Source organism: Balaenoptera acutorostrata, chromosome 9 (genome assembly GCF_949987535.1).
Source record: "Balaenoptera acutorostrata chromosome 9, mBalAcu1.1, whole genome shotgun sequence".
NCBI classification, from domain to species: domain Eukaryota; kingdom Metazoa; phylum Chordata; class Mammalia; order Artiodactyla; family Balaenopteridae; genus Balaenoptera; species Balaenoptera acutorostrata.
The window spans coordinates 32699266-32724466 of record NC_080072.1 but is presented as its reverse complement, the minus strand read 5'-3'; the positions used below and the strand labels follow the sequence as shown (position 1 = coordinate 32724466).

Here is a 25201-nt window from a genome sequence, read left to right as displayed (position 1 = left end):
GAAGTCTTAATAAGCATGCAGTTAGTCTTAATAAGTAGGCTGTTTTAGTTGGATCACAGTCTTATATTCTGGGAGCAAGTATTTCTTGGAACAAGCAGCCCAGGAATTGTTTGGTTTGGTATTGTTGAACATAGGTTTAGGAAAATAATGTCTTATATGAGTATTATTTCATGTAGGAAATTATGTTAATTTTGGTTCTCAATGCTTATGTTGTTTAAACCTTGTCGTCTTTATCTTCAAAATGAAAGTTTGAATACTAAAATATGTAAAACATTTATGTCTGGGCCTGATTTTGAGCAAATATTCAATGTATGTTGGCGATTATTTTTATAGGGTCTTATTGAATAAAACATACGCATTTTGATGCTAACATCAGAGAATCCATGTTCTGGTGTCAGACTGCCTAATTTCAAATCCTAGAACGTCACTTGCTAGCTTGTCTCCTACTGTAGATTGCAAACTTTTAAAATGATCTTTTCTTATCTCACAATTGGAATGTAAAAAACACATTTTTATATTGGATTGCCAATATTCAAACGGAAGTGACTGAAAGCAAAATGTGTGTGCTTATCTAACCCACGCTATTAACAACCCTTGCTTTATTTGCAGAATGACATGAATTACATAGCATCCAGTGGACTTCTATTCAAAGATGGCAAAAAGCGGATTGATTACATCCTGGTTTATAGAAAGTCAAATATACAATATGACAAAAGAAATACATTTGAAAAGAACCTCAGAGCAGAAGGCTTGATGTTAGAAAAGGAGGTATGTGCTATAATAGTATTAGCTAGGTGGTATAATATGCTGGAAGAGATATGATCGTTTATGTTTTAGTATAACAGTGTATAACACGTGGCTTTTTAAAATGTATAGCAGTTATCTCCCAAATGTAAAAGAAATGCATATGTATAGTACTATTTTAAAATATATTCCTTTTTTACTCTACATGTCTCTGTAAATTTAAATATTTTTCAAAGGGCATAACTATTTTTACAATTTTAAAAATTAAAGAAGGAATGATTCTATATAAAGTACAAAACTCTATGAAAAGAAGAACAAAATGTTGAAAGAAAAGAGTTTGCCAAACTGTTAATGTCTAGGTTTTAATATTTTTTGTTTTTAAATTTTTATTTTGTATTGGAGTACAGTTGATTAACAATGTTATTGATAGTTTCAGGTGTACAGCAAAGTAATTAAGTGATTCAGTTAAACATATACATGTATCTATTCTTTTGTGCATGTATCCTTTGAACCATGTTTTTCTCTGGATATATGCCCAGGAGTGGAATTGCTGGATCATATGGTAACTCTATTTTTATTGTTTTAAGGAACCGCCATACAGTTCTCCATACTGGATCTACCAATTTGCATTCCCACCAACAGTGTTGGAGGGTTCCCGTTTCACCACACCCTATCCAACATTTATATTATTTGTAGATTTTTTGATGATGGCCATTCTGACTGGTGTGAGGTGATATCTCGTAGTTTTGATTTGCATTTCTCTAATACTTAGCAATGATGAGCATCTTTTCATATGCCTCTTGGCCATCTGTATATCTTTTCTGTAGAAATGTCTATTTAGGTCTTCTGCCGATTTTTTGCTTGGGTTGTTCATTTTTTGGATATTGAGCTGCACAAGCTGTTTGTAAATTTTGGAGACTAATCCCTTGTCAGTCACATTGTTTGCAAATATTTTCTCCCATTCTGTGGGTTGTCTTTTCGTTTTATTTATGGGTTCCTTTGCTGTGCAAAAGCTTTTGAGTTTACTTAGGTCCCATTTGTTTATTTTTGTTTTTATTTCCATTACTCTAGGAAACAGATCAAAAAAAGATATTGCTGCAATTTATGTCAAAGTGTGTTCTGCTTGTTTTCTTCTAAGAGTTTTATAGTGTCCAGCCTTACATTTAGGTTTTTAATACATTTTGAGTTTATTTTTGTGTACGGTGTTAAAGAATTTTCTAATTTCATATTTTACATGTAGCTGTCCAGTTTTCCCAGCACTATTTATTGGAGAGAATGTCTTTCCTCCATTGTACAGTCTTGCCTCCTTTGTCATAGATTAATTGACCATAGGTGTGTGGGTTTATTTCTGGGTTTCTATTCTGTTCTGTTGATCTATTTTTCTGTTTTTGTGCCAGTATCATACTGTTTTGATGATTCTAGCTTTATAGTATAGTCTTAAGTCAAGGAGCCTGATTCCTCCAGCTCCATTTTTCTTTCTCAAGATTGCTTTGTCTATTCGGGGTCTTTTGTATCTCCACACAAATTTTAAGATTTTGTTCTAGTTCTATGAAAAATGCCATTGGTAATTTGATAGGGATTGCATTGAATCTGTAGATTGCCTTGGGTAGTATAGTCATTTTGACAATATTGATTCTTCCAATCCAAGTGTATGGTATATCTTTCCATCTGTTTGTGTCATCTTCAGTTTGAACTATTTCTTCTTAATCCTGTTTCTTTTATGCTTTTAAAAAAGACTATTTTTTAGAGCAGTTTAAGGATCATAGTAAAATTGAGAGGAAGGTACAGAGATTTCCCATATACCACGTTAACCCACACATGGCCCTTTTATCATTATGTAAAGCCCTTCTTTATCCCTCATAACAGTCCTTTCTTCAAATGCTTTTTTTTAGTGTTCTTTAAGGAAAGCTATTTTTTTCAAGTGAAACAATAAAAGTAACAATGCTCACTAGGAAAAAAATGAAAAATAGAAAGGATATAACACATAACCCTCACTCTTATTATCCAAAAATAACCACTCGTGCTATTTTAAACATTCTAGGGTTTTTTAAAAAAATGTATTTATAACATTACAGAAAGAAAAAAAAACAATGTAAAAAATCAGAAGTATAACAATGTACAAAATAAAAAGTCAAAGTGCACATCTACCATCTCTCAAATCATACCCTTTTCTCCTTTGGTAGCCTTGCTAATAATACCTTGAATTATCCTGTTCAGTGTCCCTCAATATATTTTCTATGTATATACAAACACATATAAATTTTTTACATAAAATTAGTCATGGTATACTTACTATTCTGCTATTCAATTCTGTTGTTTAACAATGTATTATGGATATCTTAAATTGCAGTGTATTTAGATCCAACTCATATTTTTTACTCAGATGCCTAGTATTAAATTTGGTGATTTAGCCAACTGTTCCCTTACTGAGAGAAAAAAATTAAATTAAGGATTTGAGGGACCCCTAAATTACCACTGATTGGATTTAACTACTTTACCAATAAGTAGATTGACAAGGTCAAAAGCTTTGATGATTTATTTGCTTAAATATCTGGATAATTGCTAATAAGCTTTATCAATGGAATAGAGTGGTCACCCATATTTTTATATGATATTGGAAACCACCCCTACTTTTTTGTTACCACGGGACGTCTCTTGTGATTAGTTATCTGAGGAACATCCATAGGAAATACTGAACTATAACTCAAGGTGGCCCTAGCAAAACTAATCCATTTATACTTATTAAAACTCTTTTACTATGTATAAAATAACAACCATACACTGCCTTGACTCTTTATGAGGTAAGGATTTATTCACACACTGCCTAGTGTTACAGAATTGGGCAAGTGGAATTCTGATCTCAGTTTCTACTGACTCCTTTAGTTGTGTTTCCTCTGGGAATTTTAACCCAGAATATCCATATCATTAGTGATTAACTCATTTAGGAAGTATTTATTGAAAAAATCTTATGAACTCAAGTCTTGTGATAGGTTTTTATTAATTTAATTTCCTTGTGATTTCTCAAAATCTCCATACAAACAGAATCAATCAAGTGATTGATTGTCATCTGTTCCCAGAGCAGTTTATACATGCTTGCACTGGTAGTTATTTTGCTCATGTATTTATAATTATTTCTTAATTCAGCAAGTAATTTTGACAGATTCCATGAAGATGTTGGAGATCAGGTGAGTTAAGCAGACCACACTCCACTCCTGCCTTCACTGAACATACAGTCTGTGGAGGAGTCAGTCATGAAAATTGTTTACTTGTAAAAGAGATGTAACTTGGCTCACAGTCTCCACCTAGTTTTCTTGGTGGAAAGTCCAGATTCTCTTGTGTGTGTTCCTCTCCGTTGCTCCTCCAAGTTTTCCCAAGAATAATACTGGATGTTATTCATCCAAAAGGGGTTTTGTTTTGCTTTTAAGGGAAATCCATTCATTCTTGAGCTCCCACTCTTCAGTTACTGCCAAAAGATTCCCACTTTTCTTAAAAAAAGCATCATGTCCCATTTTTTTTTCTATTTTTTCTGGAAAAAAAGGAACACATGTTTACTTTTGTTCCTGGACAAATGGCTTTTCATTCTAGGTTCCATAATTACAGCTCTTTTAAGTTCACATTCACATGATTAGGATTTGGTCCCCACAGTTCAATAAAGTGCCAGGACAGCTGGCCAGAAAGGGTATTCAACCTCAGCTGCACATTTCATTGGAATGACCATCCCCACAAACTGTAGCCATCGTGTTCATACAAGTTACCAGGCTCTACTTCCCCTTTCCTTCTATTTACCTCCTCATAGAGATAAATGACTTATTTTTTTGACAATGGGAAGAGTTAAGGCTACCCCAATTCTGCAGAATAGATGATATTAGTTTTGTGGCAGAGTTGAGGAATTTGTATATCTTCCCTCCAGAAGGGCCCTAAAAGTCATATGAAATTTGATATAAAAATCTCTAAGAAACTCTGCCAACCCAAACAAAGGAGAGTGCTACAAATTTTTTTTAAAAAATCTTGTTATGCTCTTTCCACTTGACTAGTACTTGCATATCTAAGAGGATATTTACGTGGCTTTGCAAAATAAAGCTATTCTAATCCAAGGTGATTTTCAATCTCTACTTATTAATATAAAGTCTAAAATCCTTCCTTACAATACCCTTTATAAATTCAAATCATGTTAAGTGACCTAAAAGAGAAGCAAATGGTGCTAGAATGGTTTATAAGGAGGTCAGTAATCTAATCTTGAGGATGAGGGAAGACAAGAAGGAAAGGGAGAAGTGAAATCAAAGAAATAAACTTTGAACTGAGATTTGGAAAATGAAATAGTTAAAGTAGGTGGATAAAAGGGATAGATGTTTTCATCTATGAAACCAGTATTGAAATCTGGTTTTCAATACTGGCTGCACATTAGAATCCCCTGAGGATCTTTTAAACCCTTGATGCCAGACTCCACTATAGCATGGATCAACTGAATATCAGTATGGCGGTGGGAGAAAGAACACTGGTATTTTTAATACCAGAAATAAAAAGTACTAAATGAGTTTGGAAAGAATGGTTAGGGTTAAGTAATTCCATTTTGTAGTTTAAGACTTTTGATGATTTTCTTAGGAAAAATGGGAAGCTGCTGAATGATTTAAGCAGGCAGTATCATGACCATATTTGTTTTCAAAAATGAAACCTTAGATTGCTGAAAAGAATATAGATTTAAAAGCAAGACTGGATATGCACAGAGATCATGGGTGGCATTAGACATGGAGAGAAATGAATAGATCTGATAGATATTTAAGTTAAAATATAGATATTTGGTGGTGGTTTGGATATGGTAGAAAGAGAAAAGATTTCAAGGATAACTTGGGCTTGTGACTTGAGCAATTTCTTTAATCATTCAAGGAACATTAATGAAGTACCTATTATATGCTACATTCTGGGGACAAATAGAAACCAAGATAAAAATGGGCCACGTTCCCATGGGAGGAAAAAAACCATAAATAAACAAGAAAATGACATGGCAAGGAATATTACCAGTAATTAAAACAGAATAGTATTATATAGAGAGTGTGACTAAGTAGCTATGTTAGCATGTGTGATGTGAAAGAAAGTAATCTGAATGAAAAGGAGTCCATCATGTGGAAGATAAGGGAACAGAAAACTATTTGCAGAAGGAATAGCCAGTATAAAATTGCTGGCCATCAGAAGAGAGCTAATTTGGGGAGAAAGTGGAATGGGATTTTGGGACTGAAGATCATAAGCTTGTAATTGAGGTACCATTGAGAAGTAGAAGTAAAAATGTTTGAAATTTGTGTCTAGAGCCCAAATGAGGAGTCTAAACTGAAGGTAAATGCTTTAGCCTTTATAATATAGATGGTAATATAAGCTGTGTATTAGTACGAAATCACTGAAGAGAATGGAAAAAAAAAAATCGCCTAAGAGTGAGCCTGTAAAAAGTAGGAAAGGAAAATAGACAGTTGAAGGAGTTGGATGTAGGTGGAAGAAGAAGAGATGAGGAGTTGCAGGGAAGATTGGTTATCAGGGTAAAATACGCTAAGAAGTCAAGTAAGACAAGAAAGAGGCCCACTTAGTTGGAGAATGTGGAGATCTTTAGTGAAATCAGTGAGAATCATTTCTCTGAGGAAATGGGCTTGGAAGCTAGACTGTCATGAATTGAAGAGTGACTAGATAATGGAAAAATAGAGGCTGCAGCAAATATCATCAACCAACTTGCTCATCTGTGAATGGGAGGATGAAGAGCAAGAGCCAGAGAGGGAAATGAGGTCTCATGAGGTTTCACTTCTTTCTTCCTGTCTTCATTTTTTCTTATATGAGATGTTTAAATGATGATGGGGAAGATCCAGGAAAGAAGGGTGAATGGAGAGAGGCAGGAAGAGAAGGGAAGAGCAGGAAAGGGAAGAAATGGAAGAGAAAGATCGAGGAAACAGAAGACAGATGAGATAAAAAATTAAAAGGTTTTTGGGGAAGGATGAAGGGGGAGATCCTGTATAGAGTTAGAATATCAAGTGTAATATCAAGGAAAATTAAGATTTCTAAATTGTATTTTAAAGTTAACTTTCTGCAGTTATTTGTTTTGGTTGCCAAAGATATTTTTACTTATGTTCCTAATTCTAAGAGTAATGACATTGATTTTTTAAAGGTTGAGTTAATTAGGACTAAATTAATTATCACAATGTTAAATGTGTAAAGTCAACCTGCTATGACAAACACAGTTTAAGTGAACAAAACATGTTTATATAATAAGCATGCTGGGACTTCCCTGGTGGCACAGTGGTTAAGAATCCGCCTGCCAATTAAGGGGACACGGGTTCGAGCCCTGGTCCAGAATGATCCTGCATGCCGCAGAGCAACTAAGCCCATGTGCCACAACTACTGAGCCTGTGCTCTAGAGCCCACGAGCCACAACTACTGAGCCCACATGCCACAACTACTGAAGCCTGCATGCCTAGAGCTCATGCTCTGCAACAAGAGAGGCCACCACAATGAGAAGCCTGCACACTGCAACAAAGAGTAGCCCCTGCTCACCACAACTAGAGAAAGCCTGTGCGCAGCAACAAAGACACAATGCAGCCAAAAATAAATAAATAAATAAATAAATAAATAAATAAATAAATAAGTAAGTAAGTAAATAAATAAAATAAGCATGCTAACACTATATCATGAAAAAGTATTGTCTTAAAATTTCCACAAGATTGTTTGACACTGTTTATATTGATTTTCTATTGCTGCTTAACAACTCACCACACATTCATCAGCTTAAAATAAAATCCATTTATTAGCACACAGTTCTGCAGATCAGAAGTTTGGGCATGGCATGGCTGAGCTCTTGGCTCTGTTTCTCACAAGACTTAAATCAGTGTGTTGGTTGGGCTTGCATTCATACCTGGAACTCAGGATACTCTTTCAAGCTTATGTGGTTGTGGTAGGATTCAGTTCCTTGTGGTTGTAGGACTGAGTTGCCCATCTCCTTGCTAGCTATCAGCCAGGTACCTCTCTCAGCTCCTAGAGGCCATTCTCATTTCTTGCCGCATGCCTCCCACCATTTTTCACAAGGGAGACTCTCCCTTGTGTCCCTCTGCTGTTTTGAATCTCTCTTGCCAGGAAAAGCCCAGTCCTTTTTAGGGACTTATCTGCAGTGGAAGACAGTATCTCTTTTTTAAAAGCAAATGTGCCATATAATAGAACTTAATCATGGGAGTGAATATGCCATAATATTTACAGATCCTGGAGATTGTACAAGACAAGGACAGTAGGGCATGAGGATCTTAGAGGACTTCTTAGAATTCTGCCACTATTAAAAAAAATCAATTTCATGTGTATCGCCCTTTTAAGCAAACAAACATAGAAAAATACTTAACTCCATGATTACAAGATAGAACCTAGATATATTTTTAGTTTAAACCTTATGTTAACTGATGACTAACTGGTATCTAAATACTTGTAGCTATCTGAACTATCAAATCCAGCGTTTTGCATTATCATAAACATTTATTTCTTCTTAAAGTTTCTACTATTATAGGCTGTGAGCTTTGTTTGCAACTTAATTTTAATGACTATTAAATTGAAAATATTTAGGGCTTGTGGCAGGTGGAAAGGGAAAATGAAATTGTGAAAATGTCAGCAAGTATTGGATTTGTTAGCTGAAAAAAATGGGAGTATTCCCTAGGGAACAAGTTCCCATTTTTAAAATTTATATTCCCCAGAGTTGAGCACTGAGCCTGACACAGAGTGCATCTCAAATCTTCATTAAATTGCATGTTGATGTGGACAGTTTCTAGATAATCACATCATCAGCAGATAATGATCCCTATTTGAAGACCGTATAAATGAATAGGTAGATGATCTGTAACTGTCAGGATAGGTGCTTCGTTATCCAAGTGTATTTCCAGATTATATCAGCATTTTGTCTTTATCTTAGACTTAATACCGTGAGCTACCATATTCTTTTTTTTCTTTTTTCAGCTCTCTGCCACCAACTTGTAGAGCGACTGTGTAAAAACACATTTTAAAATTTCCTTTTCTCTCAAGAATGAATCTTCTACCTCTTGAGAATTTTGGATGGAATAATTAAATAATAATGTGAAGTGTGAAGGCGGCGGGTGCTTTGTTCCCTTGGAAAAGCCTGCCTGCATCAGAGCTAAGCAGAATAGTGCCAGATTGGGAGCTTCTGATTCCAAGGGAGAAAGTAATTTTTCTCCCTGCTAACACCAGCCCTTCACCAACCTCCTGCTCAGTAGCTGCAAGAAAATAAAACTACTTTTGTTTTTTGTTTTTTTTGGTTTTTAAGTAGAGGTACAACAAAAGAGAAATTAAGCTGAGGAAATTATAAGAGAAGACAATTTATGTTGCTTGGAAAAGATATATATATATATATATATATTTAAAGTTAAGACATACAAAATTAGAAATGTTCTAGCTGTATGTGCACTCAGCTTGACGTTTCATTCATCAATGGTAGAATTAATGAAGTAACATCCTTCTAAAGCATCTCCTTTATTTGAATGTAATAGATTTTTTCACATCTTAAGGGTTGACAGGAATGAATTAATAATCAGTGCTAAGCCAGCTATTCATGATGCTAATTTGAATCCTGACATAGTACCTCTTCCAGAATAATTCTGGTTTATTTACTTTCTTGTCTTCATCAGCTCTTGCTTAGGTACACGTTACATAGAATGTGTACTCAAAGTAAGTTAACTCATTCATTCATTCATCCACTCAACAAATGCTTAGTAACTACTATATGCCTGGCATAGAACTAGGTGCTCAATAGACATAAATGAACAAAGTGAAAATCCCTTCTCTCATGACCTTTACATAAATAGACTCATTCATTAGAAGATAATAAGTACTGTAGGAAAAAATAGAGTGAGGTAAGAATGGTGGGGTGAGGGCAGAAAGTCATAGTAAGTGACCAAATGATGGAAGTAGAGTGAATGAAAGGGAGATTAGTAGGAGAGTGGGTTCACAAGATATTGAAGGTGAAATTATAGAAGGCTGTGTAGGTCATTGGAAAAACTTTGGTTTTTACTCTGATTGAAATGGGGTTCTGAGAAATTATATGATTTGAGTCACGTTTTAAAGAATAACTCTGGCCATTGTGCTACGAATAGACTACTGGGGGCAAGAATGTGAGCAAAGCCTCTGTTAGAAAGCACTGTAGAAATCTAGGCCAGAGATGGTGGTGACTTAGGCCAGGGTGTTGGCTGTGGAGGAAGTCGGGAGTGACCAGATTCTAGCTGTGCGTACCGTAAGGTAAAACAAATCAAGAACCAAGTGGTAGTATGAAACCCAGGTTCTCCCGGTGTGGAGACTAAACCTTCCCAGGTCTCTCCCAATACCCATGCATGTATTAGTCACTCCTTCTTCATGCTGCTAAAATATTCTGGCAACCAAGACGCCTAGGTTCAAGAACCATGATGCTCTGTGGGAGAGTATGATCTTCATTCATACTAGAATAAGGCTCAGCTCCTGAGAAACTATTTTTTGTGTCCCAACATCTGCTTATTCAACAATAGAGATCCCTGCTTTCAAACTGTGTGAAACCATTGGAGGGAATGCAATAACCTAACATCAGTGCATTTCTCAAGGGATTGGTTGTTGTCTTAAATCATCCGACATGTAGAATGTGTCATTCTGGTATAGATTGATTTTTGTCTGAGTCTGGACTCATTCATTTTCATAGAGGTCTCACTTCCAGATTCTGGGGGGGAAATAAGCACTGAATATGTTTTCTGTCATCTTGAGGATCTCATTTTCTCTGTCCTTGAATAACTGCTGAAAAAGAACCCACATCTCCCCACGAACTAAACAATGACATAAAGGCATAGGGCACTTTAAATACATACAGAGGAAAGAGAGAAATTTTCCAAAGAAACTTTAGTCTATAGAAATACAGTGTTATTACAATTTATACCATTTATATTACCAAAAGAAAATATTTAACTCTTCAATCACTTGATTCAAGTCACTCTACTTCAGAGTTTTCCCCAAATCATAGGTTGTTACTGGCTTTTTACTTGTATAATTCATAGCCTACTATAGAAGGCCTATAAAATCAAGGGAAGGTTCCACCAAAGATGACTCAGGTAGCCATTTACTGAGAAAAAGAAAAAAGAGGAAGATTCTAGTGAAGTTTTGAAATTAGCCATTATTTTGACCATGGTCTGATTTGAGAGGCATGCTCTTAACTGAGAATGAACATTCTGGGTAAACCTCTTATACTTGGGCCCTTTATAGTACAGTCTCTCATAAGACTCACAACTCTGTGAATTAAGACCATTCTCTCCATATCCCAGGAGAGAAAACTGAGGATCAGAGAGGATAGGTAATTTCCCCAAGGTCGTAGAGCTAGTAGGTGCTAGAGATGGAATTTGTACTTACCTCTTTGTGATTCCAAACACTACGTTCTTTCTTCCATACCATGTGATTTCTTCTAAGTAGGCAGTTAGGATTAAATAAATATATTTACATTGTGCTTGGTAAGTGAAAGGCAAGTTGGTGTAACACCAGTAGCCGACACCATCATTTCAAAAAAAGGATATTTGTTATCACTTTGAATATAAGAACTTTTGTATGGATAAAACAGGAAAAACTATAATAAAACATGAAATGATCCTTTCACTTGCCTCACATGAGGGAGTCATTTAAATAGGTGAATGCCTATGTTTTATATGTTTTAGAAAGATTTTTTTTTTTGTCTCTACCACTCCTGCACAGAAACCTTTCAACCAAGTCTGGGGCAGTTATTAAAAAGAGCCTGGAGATATCAATAGCATAATTATTCTTTTTTTCCTTGATCAGTGACAGATTTCTAGCTGAGCGAAAAAGATACATTTTTAAATAAACAGTTGTTTGAATGAATTAATGCTCATTTAAAAAGTTATACACATTATTTCCTCAAGCGTAGCTAAAGTGTGCAAACTTAGTCTGAATTCAAAGGCCTTTAGATATTTAACACCTACTATGCCTTCTGTCATTGTTAATTTTTTTTATCATTCTTTATCTTTAATTGAAAACAAACATATTCGAAGTAGGAAAGTCCTTTGGAAATTGCACAGGAAGCATCTTTTGCTATTTTCCCCTGGTGATTTGAAAAATACCTAGTACCTCAATAAACTATAAAGAAAAAATAACACATGATCCAAAATTTTGGAAATTCTGTTTACTTTATTTACCTTCTTGGATATTTTAGCAAGTACATGCATATTAAAATGTCTCACAAGTCCTCTTGTTAGAAACCCTAAATTGTCTTGACCTTGGAATGATCCCCCCTTTTTTCATAATACTTCAGGGAACAAACACTTCCAAATGCTAGTCTGTGAAAGTGCCTGTCCAGTGTCAATGGTGATCAGCCTGCTGTCTACACCTGAGTATTATTCCAATGATTGTCCCATAGCTCTCTAATAATACTGTTTTAAAATGTGGGTACTACAAATTTGAAATATGTTCTGACAAATTCATGAAATTAGCCATATCTAAAACATAGGGCTTTTTGAATATATGAATATAAAATTGTACAGTTTAATTTTTAAATATATAATGTTAAATTAGACTGATAAATTTCTTCCATACTTTTGAGCCTTTAAGATTGTTATGTTTCTTGAGATGTTCCATCTAGTTGAAATTTAAAGGAAAAATGTTAACCAAGTGGAGTCCAGCTGTATGTAACCTGACATGTGTGCCTAAATGGAAGCGAAGAGCAGTTCTTCCTTGACATAATTCAGCTTCTCTAATCATTTGAGGAATAAGCTCTGTGGAATTCAGTGCTACAGTGGCCACAAACTTCTTTCTTGCTCTATGGGCCTCAGATATTGTAGGAATTTCAGAAAATAACTGTCTAGGCTTTTTTTTTAAAGTATAATATGAACATTAATGATATATAATGACAAAATGGTCAATTATTTAGTTACTTATTTTAGACTACTGGACCAAATCTAGGAATCTTGATGATTATCTGGTTCAAAAAGGCATCTGATTCTCTGTTAGTGGTATGAGAAAAATATTCAGAACAATGGAATCCAATTCTGGGGATTCTTAAGAATTAGACCAGAGTACTCAATTTTGTTAAAAGCTCCTTAGATAATTCTGATGCACACTTGATTTTGCTTAAAAACGTCTTGTCTATATCAAAGACACAAAGTCTTATGATCTCTTGCAGGAAACAGTATACTAACCTGTTAAGATTCGAGTAAGCGTGCAAATTTGACAGCTCTGTAAGGCTATGGACTTGTAGGATTTTTACTCTGTTTATCCCCAGGATTTTCATAGGACCTCTCAACGAATAATTACACAATAAATTGTGCTAGAAGAATAAGTGAATGAATAACTGGTAGCAACTGTCAGTGTTGTTTTTACCACTACCACCGCTGACCCCCACCCCGCCACCCCAGAGCAGGAAAGAGAGGATCATGAGAAGGTGTCAAGCAAGAATAACTTCAGATTCCTAATTGGCTCATGATTGTTCTGATTGGGGATTCTGGATCTTGATAATGATCAAGGGAAGAAAATGCACTAACTCACATGGATGATTATTTCTTGCATACAATGGCATTAGTACATTTTGATTAAGGTATTTCTGAATTAAGAAATTTTATTCATGTAAATTCCTTTTAAATGGGTGATAATGATTCATGTGTAGACAAGGGGACAATGTCCTTCCCTCTCAGATCAAATTGTGGCATGATATTATCAGCTCTGATTCTAAGTGGTGTCTGTTCTGCTGTCCTTTGCAGCCAGCTGTTGCAAACCCTGATATCATGTTTATTAAAATTCATATTCCATGGGACACGCTGTGCAAGTATGCAGAGAGGCTGAATATCAGGATGCCCTTCAGGTACTTTCAAATTTTATTTCGTTCTATCTCAATGTATATTAAGATGATCCTGATTTTTGCAAAACTTGAGAGCAATAAATGTAATTCTTTCTACAGAAGAAATGCTTTTTCTTCCAAAGTTTAGCTTATCTTGGACATTTATCTTTCCTTCTAATTTGCTTGCTTAATGTGGTAAGCATTCTGGTTCCCAGCTATATCATTTCTAGCTGGACTTGACTAGAGGGAGGGAAAAATAGTTGTTTTCAAATTTTAACTTATAATTCCCAAGATCAATTTCACTTCTTATTTAATATAGGTAGATGGAACTCTTATTTCTGTGAAAGTCAGGAAATGTAAGTGTGTAGCATCCTTATGTATACAAATACAGTATTCTTTCTCTGTATAGCAGTTAGCAAGAATCATTCCTCAGGTGGAATTCAACCAGATGGTTTCTTAGCTCTGTCCTCAATGCCAAAGGATAAATGGTAATAAAAGGCCTTCTCAGTTCAAAGATTTTTCAGTCCTTCCTATAGGCAAGCAAAAATTGAGTAGATGTGTTTCGCCATATTGTGTGTTTTGTGTTATATGCAGAATCTATCACTTTCCTTCATGATCTCTCAATAAAATTAAAGTGTTTCTACTATGTGCAAAGTTTTAACTCACATTGAAGATATGAACATTTACACTTATTTGGAGCTCAGTATGCTTTATCAACTGCTAAGAAGGTTTAAAAAGGTTTAGGGTAACAAGATACCAAGCAAAAGAACCTCTAGATAATGAATATGAATGAACAGTAAGAGTGCAATTCAAAAATATGGAGAAATTTCTCAGACCTGGTAGCATGAAAGAGGCCAACTCTGTAAGAGTGCTGACAGCCTCAGGTCTCATGAGAAGCCTTTACGGTATTCAAGATGAAATATGGGATGTTGATCACTGTCTTTTTAGTCATCTGAAACACCTCAGGCTTTGGAAGATGCAACCATAGTCATTGCCCACAAAACAGAAATTGATTAAGCGTTGGCAACTACAGAGGAATCTTACTGTGACAATATTAGAATTAGATACCTAAATTGACTCCCATTCCTACTTGGGTAAAAGTTTCAAAATTCTCTGTACAGATGATATTTATAAGATAGGTAAATAATACCTTGAAGAGCTTGGCAAAGATAATAATAATAACAAAATAAAAAACAAAAGAAAATGAGTAAAGTCTTTTGAATTCTTTAGCACCTTATATAAATTATTAATAAGATACCTACAAAAACCTGAAGTTTGTACATTTTTATGAAACTTGGTCCCTGAAAGAAGCAAGTAAGGACCTATGAAATATTATTTGTGTTATGATTAGATATTTTGAGGTCTACAGAGGACTGTTTTTAATTCAGGTCATTCTACTGAACCAAACTTGAGAGTACAACTAAGTATACACTGTGCAACTCTTCATGTCTTGAGTTTTGAGGAATTTTTTCCTGCTGACACTACGTCTCCTTCTAAAAAGTCTTTTGAAATACATGCCTGTGACTTATTACAGGCTGATAATGGGAGAATACTTGCATTTGCTCTATCTGCTTTCTTCTTGTTTGGTCTGTATATATGCATGCTACACAAAATCATGCAGAATTAAAACAATGAGTTTCATTTTAACTTATGAAATTATCAAAGACTTTCACAAGTAGTACTCTTCAAACCTCGCACAGATATGGTGCATAATCACCTCTGTTGATATATGGTGAGAATCAAACTTCATAAAATATTCTGAAACTGAATTTAAAATTATTTTCTGTGAGACTTAAAACTTTTCCTAACCACTTTTTATCTTAAGAAGATAATTGAAAAACATGTAAAAACATTCCCCGAAGTACTATTTATAATTATGAAAAATGGAAATATCTCCTATGTTCAATGGTAGAGGATTTAAATAATTTAGATATACCCTTGCAATGCAATATAATTCATTTATAAAACAAATGGGTACAAGGATTTATTAATGGTTGTAGTGAAATAATAAATAATAAAATTTAAATAATATGTGAAGGATATGCATGTATTCATACAATGAGATTTCAACAATGTAAAATGAATAGAAATAAAATTGGAAGAAAATATAATATGCTAAACATGATTGCTTCTGAAGGGTGGGATTGTGGGTCCCTATTATTTTATTTGTTTACATTCTTACAAAATTATTTTAAACAAGTTCTATTTTGACTGCAGGATATAAACAAAGATGCAAAAGAAGTGTGACACCCAAGACAATAACCTACTTTCTGATATCAGGGTGAAATTGCTAAAAAATTCCAAATTAAGCCTGATTTCACATACCTTTATCCTGCCCCTATTCCTGTGATTTCACCATTGTTTCTAAGCAGAGGTATAGTTGAATTTATGCACAAACTAATTTCCTCATAGATCTAGAAGGAGGAAACCTTTAGAGACTATCACAAAGCGTGCCATTTCAGTGGATTTCAGTATTCAGGTTCTCTTCAGGTTAACTGAACATTGTGTTAAAATATTCCATCAAAAAAGGAGCATATCTTCCACTTATCTCCTCTGGACTTTATACAAAGCACATGTTTGCCAGGGGTCTGAAAGACTGCATCCTTTTTTGCTATCCAAGGGGGAATTTGTCATCATTTGATTCTTAGTCCCTGGCAAAGACACTTATTATTAATTTGAAATTATACTTTCATTCAATGAAAAAGTAAATGTTGGTTAACATGTTTGCTTTACACCAAATATTTGACATTCATAATTTCAAAGATGGTTTTCCTTTCTTTGTCAATATACTTTCAAAGTATGTCCATTCTGCTGCAGTTTATAGGGAAAAAGTCTTACAAAGACGATGGCAACAGAATCTACAGCATCACACATTTCATACAGCTCATTCCACCATCTCAGTTGGATTTTATTAATTTTAAAAATTGAAAGTCGTTAGAGCACATTGACCTTTTTTCTCTCATTTCCCTTACTCTTGACTTTTTCAGATAAATTTTGAGGAACTCTGAAAGAATAATCAATATTCTCATAACTTTGTTTTTTTTAAAAATCTGTATCAAATTTAATTATTTGTTTCTTTACCTTAGCAGTTCATTAAAAACAATTCCCTTACCAGACTGTGTCTCCAGTTTGTATAAATTAGATCCTAGGTCTCTAATCTGTGTACCATAGTGTCCTTCTATTTCAACGGAGGTTTTGAATAAGATGTTTTCTTCAGTTGATGGTTTTGCTTTTTATAAATGATATTCATTTTTATTTTCTGGTAAGATTGCATTTGAAAGAAGAGTTCTGGTACATCCAAAGAAAGAAATATGAAAACCATGAAATGTATGCAGTTACTGTCTCTTTTTATTGATGATATGGCTCAAGTTTCTTCTTTATAATATGTTTTTCAAGATAATGTTCACAATTTCCACATTACTGAAATTTTGGAAAATGCCATTGTGATGCTTTTGATTTAATAATATAAATATTAGAAAATATACAGCTTTTTTCCAAAATTTGTCAAAGGAACACTGGTTCCAGAGGATGTAAAAGAAAAATATCCTGTGACCAAATATGTTCCTGAATTTCTAAGTTAAACAATAAGTTTATTTACTGTAGGAATTTTTAGAGACATGGTTCTCAGTCTTCAGAATACATCAGAATCACCTGGGAAACTTAGTAAAAATGAGGGTCCCTAGAACCTACATCCAGAGATTCTGGCATATTAGGTCAGGGATAAGATTGGGTATTTTTAACAAGCATCCCAAATGATTCTGTTACAGTTGCTAGACAAATATTGTCTTGAAGATTTTTAATATTTTAATAATTCTTATAAGTTTTATAAATTTCAACAGACAGTTACACAGAGAGGTTTTTCCTTAATTTCCATGTGATGATGGATTTTTTTGAATCTTAATATGATGATGCTCTTGGGAAAACAGTTTGAGAAATGCTGGAACACAGAGTTCTTTTAGAACATATTTACAGATCAGTTTAAATAATAGATGTAGCATTAACTAACTCCTTAGTAACCAACTTCTGATTTATTTATAAGGTACACCTAAAATTTGGGATAGCAGTCAGCTCATAAAAAGAGAATGTTATTCAAGCATAGAATAAGTGGCAAAGTGTTTTCATGATTACCAATTCATTTCCCAAATGTCCACCGTTATCATATTTAGGAACATATATATTGTCTTAAAAGTAAAATATACAAGAATAACAAAGAACTTAAATAGGAAAAATACATCTCTTTTTTCAAGACAAGATTTTTAAAAGATTTATGCATAAAAACATATCCGTGCTTGACTATTCCATGTATTTATTCAGTGTTGAAACCTATATATTGCATTTCAGAAAGAAAAACTGCAAATTTATTCAGAAAAAAATTATTAGAGTTATAACCCTTCCTTCAAAAGTTTTCTGGTAACTTACTGTATGAACATGAAACTTCAGCATTTTATCTAAATTTTATGCCTGATATTCTGCATGTGTAGAATTTTATATACGTAAATTTTCTAGCTATTTCTTTTCTTGATTATTTTTCCAAAGTAGACATGGCTCGCGTATTGGACTTGATGTTTCCAAACTAACCAAGAAATTTCAGAGAGTTAAAATAGTCCACATTTTCTAGTTTTTTTCTATCAGGAAAGACTTAGCCTGTGTCTTGTACATTCCAGAAATATCAATTCCCACATTCATTACTTTTCTTTTGATTCAGAGGTGATTCCTATTCATTCTTACCCTTCTCTCACATTAAATTGGTCAAACATATTTTAAGATGATTCAGTCATCCTGTAGCTTCTCAGGTTGAGTTCAAAGGTGGGGTCAACCTTCCATCTTTCCTCAAGCTCCTCCTCGCACAAATATTTTAATCATAGCAAATTTGGGGGGAAATTTTTTAAAACATTAAGAACAATCTTTTATCACAATTGGGATTAAACTTAGATCACTTTTTTATGCAAAGGATATCTCACTCAAAAATAAAATAATGTAATAACATACAGGGAGCCCAATATATAGAATAGATAACAGTGCAGTAGCTTTGTTTGACAAGGAGCAGGGACCCAGGGTCGCATCCATGTGACCGTCCTTCTCCTTTGGCCACACAGACATCTCCACAAGTGGCCACTGGCTGTGTGAAATGCTGGTTGGAAACAGTGATGGAGATAATTATTTACTTATAATTTTGAGTGGTTGTTGTAATAGATGGGTAAGTAGGTAGGTAGATAAATGCTGTCTTGGTGCAAGGTGTAGAACAGAAGAATCTTTCAAATGAAAAATTAAGGGAAAATAAAGAAAGCTCTGTCCATGAACAATATGCAGTTAATAAATTATGGAGTGAGGATTGTGGGTAGGAAATAATTTGGTCCTGCAGGCTCATTTATGCAGAAGAACTAAGGAAAACTGCAGGTTATTATTGACTGCATGAATTAAAGGTACACTTGTATATGTTGGGGAAATATAATTAAAAACAAAATCTCCCCCAACCAAGGAAACTTCTCCACAAACATAAAAGAGAAAGATAACCCTTTTATCACTGAATAGACATTAAACCAGAATGCAACATGCATCACAGGCAATTCACTGAGGTTGCAAATACAAAAAGAAATCGCACCCTTTTCTATAGCCAAGCAGATACACCCATTACAGGCATGTCCTCAAGATAAACAATAACCTAACCGGTCCTCAAGTAAGAGGACTTGACAGCACTAATTGTCACACATAGTTCATCCTAGATTTGACTGGTAACTAGGGTGTTAGTTAATTGGGAAAAATGAGTCTCTTAATTTTATTTGTTCTTACAGTATAAGCGATTTAAAAAATATGTGTATTCATCTTGTATGACTTTCTTCCTTCACTTGTTCTTATTTCTCCCAAAGCATTTCAAAATTAAAAAAGAAAATGTTTAAGAGAAATATTTCAAAATAGCAGCAATAAAAAGAATAATGCTTTATCCAAATGCCACCTTGTTCTTTTATATCATTCCTTACCATATCCACAACTGATCATTATAACCATAATCTTTATCTCCTCTTAATCACATTCCTAGATTTTTTTGATGCTGAAAATTATTTTAAACCAATTTCTACATTTGCAGTTTTTTTTGAGATACCTTATTTAGTAAATGTTTATTAAATTCAAAGTGCCCTCAGGCACTGAAGGAAATAAATGCAACTGTGAATTAAACAAAAGCCCATTCATTTATTCATCAGCCATCGGAATGCTTACTATTTACCAAAGAATCTGCCAAGTATACACAAGTCAGATGAACTGAAGCTACTGTCTTCAAGAAACCCAATCTCCTATAGAAGATAATCATTGAACAGTTATATAATATGGGGTAAATAGTGCAAGAGAGTACTTTGTAGAGGAGGTTCGGAGAGAAGATGGGTTTATAGTCCAATAGGGATTTCTTTTTTTAACATCTTTATTGGAGTATAATTGCTTTACAATGGTGTGTTAGCTTCTGCTTTATAACAAAGTGAATCAGCTATACATATACATATATCCCCATATCTCTTCCCTCTTGCGTCTCCGTCCCTCCCACCCTCCCTATCCCACCCCTCTAGGTGGTCACAAAGCACCAAGTTGATTGAATGATGTATGCACACAAACCTGTGTGTGTTTGATAAAATGAAGGGGGGGTGATATTTAAAGTGTGAGTTTAGGCTAGACAGAGCAAGCCTTGAAACTCCATATCTGAATTTAGTGTTAGAGTATGTCAGAGACAACTTAAAAATTCTTTTCTAGGATTATGACTGGTGAGTGCAATGAAATATGGTAGCTCAGAAGGTTTTTCAAGTTTTCTAAGCAGTTAATAACACAGGACTAAATATCAATTGTCCTGACTCTCAGCCCTGCTTTCTAGATACCACACCATGGAAGAGTTTCCTGATTCTCTGGAATGGGTTTTGGTGGGTGGGGATAAAGAGGCATTTTAGGAAGGCCCTGAATGAGATTCTTGAGCTCCAAGACGTGGATTTAGTGAGAAACTTTTAGAAGGTGAATTAACCTCTGTCACTAGAATATTTAGTTTCTCTAAAATCAGAATGCTACACACTTACTTAAAACACTCAATATCTTCCTATAACTTTTCACCCAAAAACCTTAGCATCAGTGGTAAGACCCCTCATCCTCTGTGCCTTGTTCATCATCCCCTCACCTCTTTTATTATTAGCCTCAACTTGCAATTTATACCCCAGCAATTAACAAATTAGTCAAAGTTCCCTGAATCTTACAATGTTTAGTCTTGCTCCCATAACCATTTCATATGCTGCTACCTCTGTCTAAAATGCCATGTCCTAAGTACTCCATTCAGACGACTCCTGCCATTCATGCTTCATGATTCAACACAGATAACACATCCTCTGGGAAAGCGTCCCTGTCTCCTTTCTCCTCCATCTATGAAAACTAATTGAGATCCCTTCTCAGGTACTTCCATAGCCCTCTCTGTTTTACTGCATTATCACACTTTGTTATAACTATCACTTGTCTCCTCAGCTGAAAAGTAGCTTTTTGAGGGTAAAGACCCTCTTTTTTTCTCTAAATTTTTAGTGGTTATAACTTAACATTCTTTGCAAAGTCATAAATATTCATTACATATGTGTTTAGATCAATAGATGACTTTATATAACATACAAGCAAGTGATCTGGTTAATATGCATTATGTAGCAGAAGACAAACTTTCAAAAAAGAATTAAAAATCAAATATTCAAAAGTGATCTATTGATTTATGAAAGTGTCTTGTTATTAATCACTTAGATTCTGAAATTGAAACAATGCAAGTTCAGAGTTCTTCCTATTATACCGGTTCATTTCGTGTCTTTCTTTAGCATGTGGAAATTAGAGTACCGAAATGCTCAGTATAATTGAATGTTGTCACTCGCTTGTTTCACTATTTTCATGTGACTTTCCTCAGCTGATTTCTTTCTTTCTTTTTTTTTTTTCAGGAAAAAATCCTATTACACTGACCAGAGGAGCAAATCAATGGGCAGGTTGGTGGATGATATGAAATTTGTTTATGACCAATTTGTCATTTGGGAAAAAAATAAAAAATACACTTGATTACCCATATCAGCGGCTGTAAATTTTAGAAAGAAAAACTTTACTGATTTGTTCAAGATATTTTCAAAATGACCTATGCCAAATTTGACAATGTTTAAAATCAGATGATCCCCTTTTTTTTCTATTTACCATTGCTGTTCCCACAATCCTTCCTTGATATAATGTTATGGAACAAGGATTTTAATTGCACGTTAGTGTTTCAGGAGATTTTAATTTAAAAAATAGTTATAAAACCAGGATTGATGGGTAAACGATGACCCACTAGAGTAATAGAACAATAGACACAGCAGAGGCCTCTTGGATAATTTAATCCAAACCTCTTATTGATGACATGGTAAAAGAAAGACTAGCATCCAGAGTGATGAAGTGGTTTACCAAGGCCATACAGCATCTTTTGTGTTATGGACCTCCTCTTATTCCACCAGCTGAACCTGCCTCTCTTTCAATTCTGGTATTGAAAGGAAACTTCTTTTCAAGAGCTTTATCTCAAAACAACATCTCTTTACCTATTGTGGTAACAGTAGCTATGGTAAAGGAATTAATTAAAATACAACCCTGAGACACAAGAAACTCTCCCACCTGAATTGCCTTGACCCCGTTTCACTGGAGAAAATGAGCTTCCATTTAATTAACTCTACAAACAAAAGGCTTGTAATAATTCGCTGTTTTTCTGCTCCTTGCAAAAAAATCAATTAACAAAAATAGAATGTGAATGTCGTAGAGGAGGCCCTATTGAATAATGTTGCAGGATATTGCAAATCAGAATGACACAAAAACTAGCAAAATCATACAGTGTAAATATATGACCATTTTAGGAAAGAATTTAATAAATCTAGTTCTTTTACCAAAGAAACTGTCTGAATATAATTTAGAACTCTAAAATAGGAAAATTTTGAATTCTAAAAGAGAGTATTGTACTCTATTAAACATTAAATTTAGGTTGGTAGGAATGAGTGACAAGGAAAGTAAATCATGAGAGGGGAAACTTGAAATCTGAATGAATGCTAAAGGAATTAGTACTCAAATGGCTCTTAAAAAATTAATGATGTTCCTTAGCCAGTCAGATTCTTCTGTTTGTCAGGTTGACATGCTCAGATTTACAAAGAGCTTTCATCATTTCTCTTGTGGCCATTCGTTCCTGGTCTATATAAGCAAATTTCCAAAGTTATTTTTGCATAATAAGGTCAAATTCATTGGAATATTATAATATATAAATTTACAACCGCAGGTTTTCCATATTTTTCTCTGCATGTTTAATATTGGATATGTTGATAAAACATGTTTAGGTTTGCTTCTGGGTGCTGTATAGAATTAGTGAGATTTGCCACTGTATAATTAGTGTGTTTTCTGCTAAATAGGCATCTTCCTTTCAGAGACTCACAGAAGGATAAAATCCTGTATATTAAATTAACAAATATCTATGTAATACTGTCATAATTTAGTTTTAGAGTAAACTTGTATTTAGAATTCCTGATAAACATGTATATTCTAAATCCTAAAGAAACATTTTTAACAGTGGAAAAATGTTTTTCTTTACTATTTTGGTCAAACAAAAGTAAACTAGAAAAATGATTGCTATATTATGTGTCATAATATGTTTTATTATCTTTTGTGTTTATTATTTTTTGTTTAATTTTATGAAATGAAAATAAGGTTGTCAGTTATTCCAAACAATTGTTAATGTACCTTAAGCATTACTATAGTCTACTGCTTTACAGTTTACATGTTACAAATAGTTCTCTTTGTTCTTTGAGTTAGTGGATGCATAGGGGGAGGGTAACAAATAAATAGGAAAGGCATTTATAAAATTATATGACATATTAAACTGAAAAAATGACTGTCTTGGTATTTGCCTGAGTTTATACTTTCAATTAAGGAAATGACTGATTTTGATTTTTTTAAACTTGACCTTTGGAAAAGAAAATTTAAATGTTGTGTGTGTGTATGTACGGGCATCACTGTTATAAAATTATAAAACCCAATTTTTAGACAATTGGAAAGAGGGAAGCAAAAGTCTGTGTGTACTTAGATGTCACTTCTGCTTTCTGTTTCCTGACGTGGGAAAGATGTTTTGTGCATGGGTAATTTGACCAGTAAACATTAGGGGTAAATATGTATAGGCAATTATCCAGGTTTCAAAGATCATCGTTTCTCCAGGCAGGTCGAAAGGAAATGCCTATAGTTTTATTATTGCTGCTATCTATCATTAGTTTACAAAGTACTTTCATATTCAATTATCAAAGCATCTTCAAAAGGACCATTCGGGGGGGGGGGGGGGCAGAACAAAGAGTAACTGGTTTGCAGATCAGGGAAAATAAATGACTCCATTATCACCGCTCCTTACCACCCCACATCTCATCCCCTAGCTTTCACAGATGGTGTGATAGAGTTTGTGCTCTGACCACGTTCTTTTGACCCTTTAATCCAGATTTCTTTTCAATTTCCATTGAATTCTCTGCATTCCACTGATTTTAGCAAAGGAACTTAAAGCTCTGTTAGAAGTCATCCTCACATTATGCCATGAAATCTTGAGTTTGCAAGATGGCTAACGTGATAAAAGCTTGGTAGAGTGTAGGTAATACGTTAGATCATGTTGGTGGCATGGTGGTGGTAGTGGTGGTTGTAGAAGTAGTGGTGATACTCCTTTTCCTTATTATTATCATAAGTATTTATTGAGTGTTTACTTTGTGCTGGGCACTGGGGGATCAGTCATTACCTATTTAATTATCAGAATATCCCTTCATTTAAGAGATGAGAAAACTGAATGAGAATCAAATAAATTAAGTAATAAGCTAGATCTTCACATCCTGTGATTCAGATCCAGCCCTGACCACATTTCACTATTAGACATCATGTATTCCTTCACAGAAAGTACGTGAAAAGCCTAAACAGATAATATGGTTTATTTTTCTGTAAAATGTCAGTGATGGTCTAAAAGTCATTTTATTTCATTTCTTTAATTTCTTTGATTGGCATTTATTTCTAGTATGTTTGCAATTTTGTCAGAGATAGTAAGCCCTTGGGTGCTATAGCTATCAGCATTTTCTAAGTGTCATCAGATGCCTCCTTTTATTTGATCCTCCTAGCCACCTAATGAAGTAGGACAGATGGAATTACTTTCTCTTTTTACAGATGAGGAACCTAAAGCTCAAAGATTGAAAATGTTTAGCTCAATTTCAATGACTGGCAAATTCATCCTCTACGTTTTTATCCCATTGTTTTCTCCACTAGGCTAACTTTGAAAAGTTGGAGTAATTACTATATTATCCATTCAGTGTTTTTACATGTCTGTGCACTAGTGGCTGGAATACAGCGATATTTTGTGATTTCAGAGGCTTTCTTTGTAATAAGAAGAAGCAAAATGGACACTTCAGATAACACTCATTTATTATTTTAGGCTAGAAAGAAATGCTCTGGTCCCTCCAAAACCAAAAAAGACTTGGCATCTAAGTGATAACATCACTTGGCAAAGAAAATGTCCAAACTCTTCACATGCTAAACATCAAAACTTGATGCTTATTTCAAATTATATATACATGGTAATTGAATGAAATCATTTTTAAGATACAGTCTGCCTGCACATTGCTGTAC

At 34.2% G+C, this 25201-nt stretch overlaps 1 protein-coding gene across 1 annotated transcript in view; it reads left to right on the top strand.

Annotated features, from left to right (window-relative positions):
• The window catches only part of ANO3 (anoctamin 3), a 158559-nt gene that overhangs the window by 41513 nt on the left and 91845 nt on the right, over window positions 1-25201 (top strand). The window contains exons 2-4 of the mRNA XM_007180984.3: window positions 610-768; window positions 13482-13582; window positions 21496-21540. Of these exons, the coding sequence (XP_007181046.2) occupies window positions 616-768; window positions 13482-13582; window positions 21496-21540 (299 nt within the window). The 5' untranslated portion in view covers window positions 610-615. The remainder of the gene's footprint in view (window positions 1-609; window positions 769-13481; window positions 13583-21495; window positions 21541-25201) is intronic.